Raw genomic sequence first — 11,797 nt, 5'->3', positions numbered from 1 at the left:
TAGACGACTTAATGCTTTGACGTGGTTTATAAGGCCGAAGACCCGCGGAACTCCCATCGCTCACGAGCCAATGAGGAAGAACTTGTATCCCAGATCGAATAACTTGTGTCCCAGAGTACGAGGCTTCTTCAGTCTACAAGTGCACGGCAGTCAGCAAACGTTGCCCAGTGGATTGGAACGGCTCGAAACCTACAGACGCTAACAAGCCTGAATCCGCTAAAATATGTCCTTGATGCCGCACATGGCGAGAATGGCACCAGCAGAGAAACAGGGACAAACGTGTTGTCCTACGAGGCAGTGCGAAATAACATCGCGATTGATATCTCCCCAAGCAGCACAATGTACTGAAAGTCGAGTGCAATAGGGGTGGACGGTATGTGTCTTATCAACGTTCCTTAGTTTCAAGAGTCTGTTCAAGGTCTTCCACCTACCCGTCCTCCCCTATTGCACTCGACTTTAAGTACATTGTGCTGCTTGGGTCATGATTCTTTGCGCTATCCTTATCAGCATCTCAACCAGGGGGAGATACGAATACAAAGGAGGAGAAAAAGCCGAAAAGAAATCTTTTGATGACCATCTTATAGGCGATGCAAAACAGCAGAGCAAATAGTTATCAAGACACTGTTATACTTTGACAAAATGACTGTGAAAAAGCGATTAAAAACGAGCAGGAACGCGGAAAAAAATGTAATCATTCTGGTTCGTCTGCTCCAAAGTCTGTTACGATATAGACACATAAAGGCGATAATACACTTTAATTTTCTCAACGTTTTACAGTCAATTTGGAAATAATTAGTGTAATTGCATCTGAGCAACGCTTTCATAAGATAATGATTTTTCTGAGAACTGCACGTTTTCGCTGGAAGGTCGTCCACGTTGTTTGAGTGTTGATGTCATTAATTCCTTTGAACAGAAGAAACTGCCTACGACATTCATTGTGTGTCAGGAATAATGAATGTTCTTTTGTGCGGCTTCATCTGTCTTCTGATATTTGTAATAATAATAATCACGCAATCATTACTAATATCAGAGGACAGCTGGCACCAGTCATGCGATACCTCGGTAATACCTGCCAAGGTTTTGCATTTCGGCACGATAATTACGAAACACGAATAACAGTTATCTAATAGTATAATAGAATAGTAGAATAGAACAGTAGAATAGAATAATAGAATTAGCTAATAGAATAATAGCGCACATAGAAATGGAATAAAGCGAATTAAGAAAGGCGACAACTATCGAGGTACTTATATAAACACAGAAAGGGTGGAGTATGAAACATTCGCTTTGAAATGGCGCACTGCAGGATGATGCTACGACTTCTGATACTGACAGCAGCGTTTGCATTCGTTGCCGATGCAAAAGACCCTCTCCCTCGCTTTCTCCCAACTATAGCATTTCCAACGAAGCACTTCGAAACGCGGCCTGAGCTCGGGAAGTACCAGGATGCATGGAGGGTGAGTAGCAAACGTCAAGCATTTTGAAGTGCGCTGGCCTCGCAGGTCCTACACTCTAAGAAAAAAAAGGAGTACTTTTACTCCTTTGGGGGACTAATTGCATTGCCACAAAAAATAGTCCCTTTCGGGAGTAAATGCACGGGAGTAAATGAATGTCACAGAGTGAAGACCGCATTTCACGCGCTGTTGTAAAAGTCCCAGGTACATAATTTATGCGCATGCATGAAAATACTTTGAAGCAAACCGTCAACCGTGATATATCGAGTGATATAAAATCTTGCGCCATTCATAGGGCACAATTTGCGAAGAAAGATGCGCTAACTGTTTCTTACTCTGTGTGGCTGGAAAATTGCTACGTTGTCTGAGTTATACATCCTTATATCGTTCAAATTGACCAAGGGCACATATTTACGTAGACTGTTGCGTTCAGGGGACCATTCGCGAAGTTTAGTGACAATTGGCAGTCCTGGGGAGTAAATGTCGGAACCAAATGTTGGGTTAGGGGACTAAAATGGGGAGTAATTGCAGACTAGGGGAGTAGAAGCTGCAATTACTCCCCGTTTTACTCCTTTTTTTTTAAAGTGTAGTTAGATTCCTTCCTACCATTTTTTTGCCATCAAGATGCACTTAACACTTGGAAGAAAAGTTAAGCGCTCGAATTGAGTATCCAGAAACATGGCGAACTGCTGTGTGAGTTTCGCTCCATAGGATAGTTCTTGTTTAATTTCTTTGTCGTCCTTGCACTACCATGCTATAGCCTTTTTCAGTTTTGCTCTCAAAAATTTCTTAAGGATTCGAACGACTATAGTCCTTCTTGAAAACCAAGTCTGTGCACACGTTTTTCATGTTTGGAAATGCAAATTTAATCCTGCAGTGCAGTGGCCGCGCGCTGTCGGACCTTTGTGCAACATGCAATGTGCGCACTGACATGCACCACCTACTCATGGGTTGTTCCGCCTATGAGAGCGAACGCGAGATCTTGCAGCGCGGGGTGCATGCAGTCTACCGCAGCGCTTTAACCCTCGTCAAGGTGCTGGGTCCCTGGCCGAGTCCCGCTAATATGCAACAATGCCTCCGTCTCTTTTGGGAGATTTTGTCATCACCTGGACTCTCCAGGGGAAACATCCCATGTCATCATCGCTTCTTCATTTATTGTTGTTGTTGTTGTTGTTGGACTCTCCACAATGCTTTGATCACTTGACTGTCATCTGCAGCTGCCATCTGCATCATCAGCTTTCATCATCTACAATTGGCACTGGGGCAGCGCCCAACCTCATCTCATCAACGACTCTTTATATGTGCGTTTAATCCGTCCCTGGCTTTGAAATGTCGGACGGAAGTGTTACTAAATAATAAATGGCGTTCAACAACACCAATATTTCATGCTCTGGCACACTTTGGCTGTCGTTGCACGCTGGACATAAGGCTTCGAGACCACATTCTCATTAGCAAAATACATTACTTTTACATGTTCACATGCTTGTTTCTTTTGTAGTTTATTACACTCAACAAGACGATGCACCTTTACAAGCGTTCTTACAAGGGTGAGGATATGTACCGTGACGATGAAAAGTGCGTGGTGGCAAAACCGCTAAACATTGACAGCGACATAGTTACGATGGAAGTAACGAACAACGGCAGGTAAGTGTCACGTCCTTCTTCGTATCTTGGTGTCCTCGATTGAAGTTCTACAATAATCTTCCAGGACGATTTTTAATTGGTTCTTGACGAAAGAACACACAACGGGGTACAAGGAAAGTAATGTCCTCGTCACAGCTTTCCTCGAACGTACGTGCTCATTTTTCCACGCTTGCAAAATGCACACAGTCATGTCCCGCTTGTACCTAGTTAACTTTCCCAGTTCTTCCTTGATTTCCTTTCTTTTTGTTTTCCCCGTTTTTCTTTTTCTGTCCTTCCATTCCTTTTTCGATTCCCCGGTTTTTCTGTTTTTCTTTTTCCTTCCTTTTCTTTGTCGTTTCCCCTTTCCTTTTCTTTCCCTTTTTCTTTCGGAATAGCAAGCCGGCTCTTTGCCTGGCTAACCTTTCCTTTCTTTTTTTCTTAATAAACATATACTCTCCCCCCCCCCCCCCCCGGTTCACCGAAAAACTCTCTATCCGCTAGGCGCTACTTGTTACGAACTTGATACCATTTGCCTTTTGTAATTCGGTTATTCTGGAATTCGCTCTCTGTGTCCGTCACTACTGGCAACAGTTTTCCAGAGCCGGTCATACTATTCCGCTTACCCAGAAGCGTGCCAATGTCCTTGTCAGTTGGTGGCATTTGCATTGTCCCGGATAACATGCTTTTTCATAGAAGCTGCACCAGATGAAAATGTCAGTTTTAATGAAGCAAAGAGACCATGTCGCCTTAGCAGGAAATTTCGAACATTTGCAGACACTCCTGGCTACCGGTCCCCAATGGTGTTTTCAGACTACAAATCATGTGGAATCCTGAGGGTGCCTCACTTTGAGAGCGGTAGGTACACTCCTGGAGGAACAGATCAAATGCCATATTATACACATACATTTCAGGAAAAAAAAAAGAAAGAAAAACGTTGTCCAACCATGGCATTGAGTGTTTGAAAAACGAAAAAAAGAAAAAGAAAAGACGACAAATATTTGCACACGCTGCCTGTCGCATAGCTCACTTGGTGATTCTGTTGCAGAAAATCGGTTTGCTTGCGAATTATGGGCCATTGGGAAGAAGCCCAGGGTGAGAAATTGCTGTCTTTTCGTCTACGACCTGCTATGTGGAATGAAGGACTTCGTGGGGTACGATGCCATGAAATGCAAACCCTAAAAGTTGGTTATAGCTGTGGTTATTGAACAATAAAAGGAGCCGAGCATGAGCTTATAATGTTTACGACTTCTAACTTACAACATGACATCATCAACTGAACATGAATGTACCGGTACTATGTTATCGAAAAATAAACATAACGATCGAAATCACAAGACGAGTTGGCCATACGAACGTTGACAAGGCGCTTCGTGACGAGAAAGCTGAAGTGTGTGAAATACAAGGCCTCTTCATTGTGTGCAACCACGAAGTTGAAGATATACAAAAAATAAATAAATAAATAAAGACTGGATACATGTTCTATACATTCGAATCATATACAGTTGCTTGTGACATAGTGCACGAACGCGATAGGAACACGAACGAATGACACAGACACAGCGTTCAACTTGAACAAACGTCAGTTGAAGTTGAATAGGCTGACCCACCTTACGTGTAAATCTACTCCAAATTTCAATTATTTTAAAGACCTAGTCTGAATTCCGTCGAACCCGCCTTAGGTCGGAAGCCGCTGGTATTTCGAATATCAGCGGAGCTAGACCTTAATCTTCTGGTTCAATCTGGTTTTGCCGGATTGCAGGACTTTCCACTTTTCTATGTTATAAGCTATAATTCTGTATTTTAGCATGACCGTGATGTCGATACAACTCGTCTTTGCTATTAAACTCTCCTATCCATTGAGAAGTTACGTAGGTAAGGCAAATCAGAATTAGTAGAAGCACAACATGTAAGCCTCATCAACGCCCGAGCGCTTTGTTGGTCTGCGTCTGAATGCGAACGAGAATGTGTCAAGAGCGAGTGACTGTCTTCCTGAACGCAGTTAAGGCGACGATACAGGCGTACTGTACTGTCAACGGAGGGATTGTCGCATCCGTTTCAGTCGATTTAGAAACTACTGTGTAATTGTATTGCTCGTGCAACACTGATCATGGTATCAAAAATCCCATGTGAAATAGTGGCTTAGTTTGACTGTTATTCGACGGAATGCGTGACAAGAGCAGACGCCGCACGCTGAGAGTATGATGGAATTTCCTCTCTGGAAAAAAGCGAAAACGTCATTCCCTACACCACCAATCAGAGCACGGCCTTCGGAAAAGGGATGCCGCGGGAAACGTGCGTCATTCTAAGGGTCCCGGGAGCCCAGACAAGTGAGTAGCCTTTGTGATATTCACACTTTCTGGAATATTAGTAGGGACATGTACAGTGTTACAGCCTGTTCTTTATCACAAAAGCATTGAGGCCACGACAGGATGTCTCTGCCAGCCAAGCGGGTAGTCCTTCAGAATTTTAAATTACTTGGGTAAGAGAGTGTTGAGTCGGAGAAAGGACTGCAACAGAAGGTTCTTTATTGCCGGCTGGGTGCCAGCTGAACTGGATCAGGGTGGCCGAGTAGAATGGCCAAAGGCCGGCGCGTAACACGAGGGGCGTGCAAAACTCGATGTGCCTGCGCACGGCGCACGCCCATCTGTGTCGTCTGCTACAGGGCCCTCCCGCTGGAGACAGCCCAGGCTGTCCGGCCATGAGACGTGCTTAGCGCGGCCGGGTGCAGAGGAGCGACTGTTGGGAGCGACGGACGACGAGGAACCGGGCGCAAAGGAGGCGGGGTTTTCGAGATACGCCGGTTTTAGCCGGTCGACTGAGACGGTATCCTCTTACCCGTTTACCGAAATGCGGTACGTTTTGTCGTTCCTGGCGAGGACAGGATGCGGCCCGGAGTAAGGCGGAGAGAGGGACTTGCGCACCGAGTCTGTCCGCAGGAACACGTGGGTTGCCGTAGGCAGGTCTTGGGGAATGTTGGGGCTATGGTGGGATGCAGCTCTCGACGGGGTTGCTCGCACAATGCTGAAAGAGCGATGAAGGCGCTGAAGGAGGGCCAAAGGTGAGATGTCGGGTTTCGACGGGCAAAAGAACTCTGCAGGGAGGCGGAGTGAACAGGCGTAGACGAGGTCGGCGTGGCTGCATCCGAGGTCCGGCTTAAGGGCGGCACGAATACCCAAGAGCACGCAAGCTACTACGTCACCCTTTAACTCCCTACTGGAGAGTAATATTACTCCCTGAAGAGTCTGAAGGGAGTGAGGAGACTCATTTTTGAGAGTAACTGTGCTCTCCAAAAAGGGAGTGAAATATGCGGCAAGGAAAGGAGCTAAATCACACCCTTTTTTTAAGAGTTGTTTGAACGTTGTTTGCATCTTAGGCTCTCGTATGTTCACAAAACTTAATAATATTGTAATATTTTGAGCATAGGATGACTGGTAGCGAAGTGTGCCGAAAAATTGAGGGGGAAGCATCAGGCACAGTCAGAGCAGGTTTTGGGAGAGTTAGCCCTGCCACCTGCGAGAGCGTGGCATTGGCAACCAACGAGCAGATCCTGCGCCTACGGAGCCGCGTCAGTTGAGACCTGAAGGATTACCTAACCAAACCAGGAGGACTGAGACCTAATATATATTATGAATTTTAACCTTGCCATCAGTAATCACTTCTGACTCAGCTTGGTAACCAAGCTCTCCTATCCTTTAAAAAGGCATGCATTGTTTTGGGACATTGGGCTGGATGGCAGACCATTTGATGTTGTTAAGGTCCTGGGCCCTTGGACACACGACCATCACACCTCCACGCCATGCAGGCATTCGTGCGATTTGTCTCCAAGTTGGTGAACACAGTGTGAGTGACAGTGAAGTGTGTATGACAGTGTATGTGAACAGTGTGTGTGAGTGACTGACCAAGTGTCTTTGCGACTCATTGGTTTTATTGTAGTTTTTCTTTTTTTTCTTTTCCTTTCCTTTGTTTAGTTTTCGATTTTTGTTCTCCTAAGTGATCTGGGGTAGCCGGCTCTCGTAATGAGTGCATATTTTTCCATATTTTTCTTTTCTTATCAACTCAACTCATCTTATTGGGCACTTAAGGTAGTTGTAGTCTGTTTCATCGTATTTTCGCTCCGTGATTGGTCGAGAGATCCTCCTCTATTTATCTTACATTATCCTCGCTTTGCCTTCATCCGGTTCATCTTGTCGCCGCTGTCTGGCGCCACGGAAGCTTTTGTGTCTCAAGCCCATAGACATCGCAGACAAATATGTAACTATGTCCCAAATGTTTCAGTTACAGTTCATTACACTGAACAGAACGATGCATCTCTATCAACGCTCCTACGAAGGTGATAAGGTCTACGGTGACAAGCACGCCTGCGTGAAAGCAACAACGCAAACCATTGAGTCTGATGTGGTTACAGTCGGTTTCACTTACTTTAAAGGGGCCGCAAACGGGTATAAAAGGTGCGCGTTTCTCTGCGTTATATTAGTGCAACTTAGGCAGTGAAAGGTCTCAGAAACTGTAAGTGACATACACACATAGATACTCGTAACGTTGTGGGCATTCTCGCCAGATATATCGATTCATGATCACGCACGTGCCTTACAGAGAGAAGTTTGTGCACAGCACACTTTGAGCACACAGTGTACAGTGTACAAAATCTAAGAAGGCAAGTATAATCAGGTAATATCGGACAATGCACATTGCAATGAAGAAAACATAATGCTAATAAGTGATGGCAAACTTCACAGATTTTAGCTCTTCTGAGCTTTAAGCGCTCGGAGGTAATTCCTCATCCCTCGTGTAGTTGACCCTGTGCGGCAAAACATAGTATAGATGGCCGGTGGGGCTTATGGGCAAGACCAAACCGATATCTGGCTTACCTGCACCATTATTGTCTTCACCGTAGCAGTGTGCCATAGCAAGTATCTAAGTCCAGCAGTACGGATTCCTGGCACTTAAGCTTGCGGCGCCTGAACCTCTCGCTCACGTGATCTTCGTACACAATGAACAATATCTAGTGAGGTCAAAATCACATCACGTCCACTGGCTCCATAGGGATAGAAATGCGCGAGGCTATGGTCCACGTCCTCCAGAAAACGTACGCAATTCATGTGGCATGCCTTGAAAGGGGCGACACGCTGGAGGCGACACGTTGATTGTGACAGGATGAAAACCACTGTAATGCACGAAGTCGGATAGATGACTTAATGCTCTGACGTGGTTTATAAGGCCGAAGACCCGCGGAACCTGATCTGATGGAATAGCTTGTATCCCAGAGTGCGAGGCTTCTTCAATCTACAAGTGCACGACAGTCAGCAAGCGTTGCCCAGTGGATTGGAACGGCTCGAAACCTAGAGACGCTAACAAGCCTGAATCCGCTAAAATATGTCCTTGATGCCGCACATGGCGAGAATCACACCAGCCGAGAACCAGGGGCAAACATGTTGTCCTACGGGGCAGTGCGAGATAACATCGCGACTGATACCCCACGATTCTTTGCGCTACCCTTATCAGCATCTCAACCAGGGGGAGATACGAATACAAAGCAGGAGGAAAAGCGGAAAAGAAATCTCCTTTGATGACCATCTTATAGGCGATGCAAAACAGCAGAGCAAGTACTTATCAAGACACTGTTATACTTTGACAAAATGACTGTGAAAAAGCGATTAAAAACGAGCAGGAACGCGGTAAAATGTAATCATTCTGGTTTGGCTGCTCCAAAGTCTGCTACAATATAGACACATAAAGGCAATAATACACTTTAATTTTCTCAACGTTTTACAGTCAATTTGGCAATAATTACAGTGCAATTGCATCTGAGCAACGCTTTCATAAGATAATGCTTTTCCTGAGAACAGCACTGTTTCGCTGGAAGGTCGTCCATGTTGTTTGTGTATTGATTTTATTAATTCCTTTGAACAGAAGAAACTGCCTACGACATTCATTGTGTGTCAGGGATAATGAATGTTCTCTTGTGCGGCTTCATCTGTCTTTCGATATTTTTATAATAATAATAATAATCCCGCAATCATTACCAATATCAGAGCGCAGCTGGCACCAGTCATACGATACCTCGGTAATACCTGCCAAGGTTTTGTGTTTCGGCACGACAATTACGAAACACGAATAACAGTTATCTAATAGTCAGCGCACATATAGAAATGGAATAAAGGGAATTAAGAAAGGCGACAACTATCCAGGTACTTATATATTAAACACAGAACGGGTGGAGTATGAAACATTCGCTTTGAGATGGGGCACTGCAGGAGGATGCTACGACTTCTGATACTGACAGCAGCGTTTGCATTCGTTGCCGATGCAAAACAACCTCGCCCTGCCCAGACGGGCCGGTCTCGTGTTCACCAACCGGTAGCATATCCAACGAAGCACTTCGAAACGCGGCCGGAGCTCGGGAAGTACCAGGATGCATGGAGGGTGAGTCACATACGTTTTCGAAGTGGGCTAGCTCACAGGTCCTAGCTAGATTCTAGCTTCCTACCATTTTTTTTTTTGCCATCAAGATGCACTTAACACTGAAAAAATGGCTATAGCAAGCGAGCTGGTGAAGATGATGCATAATGTAAAACCCCGAGACTATAGGGACTAGGATTGAGACTTCGCTGTCCCTTCGTGTTCTCTAGTCTCGGGGTTTTACATTATGCAGCACTTAACACTTCGATTAAAAGTTAAGCGCTCGAATTGACGATCCAGAAACATGACGAACTGCTGTGTGTGTTTCGCTCCAGGAAAATTTTTGTTTAATTTCTCTGTCGTCCTTGCACAATGCGTGAGCAAATTGAACTATCATGCTATAACCTTTTCTATTTTGCTCTCAAAAATTTCCCGAAGGATTCGAATGATTATAGTCCTTCTTGAAAACCAATTCTGTACACCCGTTTTTCATGTTTGGAAATGCAAATTTAATCACGCAGCGCATTGGCAGTGAGCTGTCGGAGCTTTGTGCAACATGCAATGTGCGCAGTGACCTATGCACCATCTACTCACCACCGCGCTTTAACCCTCGGCAAGGCGCTGGGTCGCTGGCCGAGTCCCGCTAATATGCATCAATGCCTCCGTCTCTTTTGGGAGATTTTGTCATCACCTGGACTCTCCGCAATGCTTTGATCACTTGAACTGCCATCTCCATCATCAGCTTTCATCCTCTACAATTGGCACTGGGGAAGCGCCCAACGTCATCTCATCAACGTCTCTTTATGTGCGCGGTTAGTCCTGCCCTGGCCCGGAAATATCGGACGGCAGTGTCACTAAATAATAATAATGATAATAATAAATAACGTTCAACAACACCAATATTTCATGCTCTGGCACTTTGACTGTCGTTGCACTGGACATAAGACTTCGAGACCATATTCTCATTAGCAAAACACATTACTTTTACATGTTTACTTGTTTTGTAGTTTATTAGACTCAATAAGAAGATGCACCTTTACAAGCGTTCTTACAAGGGTAAGGGCATGTACCATGACGATGAAAAGTGCGTGGTGGCAAAACCGCTAAGCATTGGCAGCGACAAAGTTACAATGAAAGTGACGAACAATGGCAAGTAAGTGTCACGTCCTTCTTTGTATCTCGGTGTCCTTGATTGAAGTTCTACAATAATCTTCCAGGACGATGTTTCATTGGTTCTTGAGGAAAAATCACACAACCGAATACGAGGACAGCAATGTCCTCGTCGCATCTTTCAGCGAACGTACGTGCTCGTTTTTCCAAGCTTGCAAAAATGCACACAGTCATGTCCCGCTTTTACCCAGTTAACCGGAAAACTCTCAATCCGCTAGGCGCTACTTGATACAAACTTGCTACCATTTGCTTTTCATAATTCGATTATTCTGGAATTCACTCTCTGTGTCTGGCAGTACTGGCAACAGTTTTCCAGAGCCGGTCATTCTACTCCGCTTACCCGGAAGCCTAGCAGTGCACCCCGTCCTTGTCAGTTGGTGTCATTTGCATTGTCCCGGATAACATGATTTCTCGTAGAAGCTGCAGCTCATCAAAATGTCAATTTTAATGAAGCAAAGAGACCACGTCGCATTAGCAGAAAATTTCGGACACTTGCAGGCTCTCCTGGCTACCAGTACCCAATGGTGTTTTCAGACTACAAGTCATGTGGAATCCTGAGGGTACCTCACCATGAGAGAGGTAGGTACATTCCTGGAGGAACAGATCAAATGCCGTATTATACAGATGAAGGAAAAAAATAAGATGGAAACGTCCTCAACAACAACAACAACAACAACACACACGAACACACACACACACACACAAGAGAGGATGATGATATGGGTCTGATGCCGGCCAGAAACAACAACATGAACAAAAGGCTTCACCATGATGGGGACCATGCATAGCTAGAGTGTTTGAAAAAAGAAAGAAAGACGACAAGTATTTGTACACATCTGCCGCATAGCTCACTTGATGATTCTGTTGCAGAAAATCGGCTTGCTTGCGAATTATGGGCCATTGGGAAGAAGCCCAAAGTGGGAAATTGCTGCCGTTTCGTCTACGACCTGCTATGCGGAAAGAAGGACTACGTGGAGTACGATGCCCAAAAATGCAAACAGTAAAAGTTGATTATACCTGTGGTTATTCAACAACAAAAGGATCCGAGCATGCCGGCAGTGCGCGCTTAAAATGTTTACGACTTGCAACTTACAATATGAATGTACCGGTACTATGTTATCGAAAAATAAACATGACGATCGAAATCACAA

At 44.9% G+C, this 11,797-nt stretch overlaps 2 protein-coding genes across 2 annotated transcripts; both read left to right on the top strand.

Moving 5' to 3' along the window:
* The first annotated feature begins 1,262 nt into the window (after positions 1-1,262).
* Positions 1,263-4,305, top strand: LOC135366272 (uncharacterized). The gene is made up of 5 exons (XM_064598946.1): positions 1,263-1,457; positions 2,953-3,098; positions 3,163-3,245; positions 3,852-3,932; positions 4,123-4,305. Exons 1-5 carry the CDS (start codon positions 1,293-1,295, stop codon positions 4,254-4,256), a joined length of 609 nt encoding a protein of 202 aa, XP_064455016.1. The 5' UTR covers positions 1,263-1,292; the 3' UTR covers positions 4,257-4,305.
* A 4,947-nt stretch (positions 4,306-9,252) lies between these two features.
* On the top strand, positions 9,253-11,797 carry LOC135366270 (male-specific histamine-binding salivary protein-like). The gene is made up of 5 exons (XM_064598945.1): positions 9,253-9,500; positions 10,484-10,629; positions 10,694-10,776; positions 11,145-11,225; positions 11,517-11,797. The coding sequence occupies exons 1-5, from the start codon at positions 9,318-9,320 to the stop codon at positions 11,648-11,650; spliced, it is 627 nt and encodes a 208-aa protein (XP_064455015.1). The 5' UTR covers positions 9,253-9,317; the 3' UTR covers positions 11,651-11,797.

Source organism: Ornithodoros turicata, chromosome 8 (assembly GCF_037126465.1).
Source record: "Ornithodoros turicata isolate Travis chromosome 8, ASM3712646v1, whole genome shotgun sequence".
In the NCBI taxonomy this organism is placed as follows: domain Eukaryota; kingdom Metazoa; phylum Arthropoda; class Arachnida; order Ixodida; family Argasidae; genus Ornithodoros; species Ornithodoros turicata.
This window is presented reverse-complemented; position numbering and strand designations above follow the sequence as displayed.

Bases quoted from the DNA above. Each gene is read 5' to 3' on its own strand.
- LOC135366272 (XM_064598946.1), top strand. From the start codon at position 1,293: ATGGCGCACTGCAGGATGATGCTACGACTTCTGATACTGACAGCAGCG. The intron at 1,458-2,952 runs GTGAGTAGCAAA...TTTCTTTTGTAG, and splicing joins AGTACCAGGATGCATGGAGG to TTTATTACACTCAACAAGAC. The intron at 3,099-3,162 runs GTAAGTGTCACG...ATAATCTTCCAG, and splicing joins GAAGTAACGAACAACGGCAG to GACGATTTTTAATTGGTTCT.
- LOC135366270 (XM_064598945.1), top strand. From the start codon at position 9,318: ATGGGGCACTGCAGGAGGATGCTACGACTTCTGATACTGACAGCAGCG. The intron at 10,630-10,693 runs GTAAGTGTCACG...ATAATCTTCCAG, and splicing joins AAAGTGACGAACAATGGCAA to GACGATGTTTCATTGGTTCT. The intron at 11,226-11,516 runs GTAGGTACATTC...ATTCTGTTGCAG, and splicing joins GGTACCTCACCATGAGAGAG to AAAATCGGCTTGCTTGCGAA.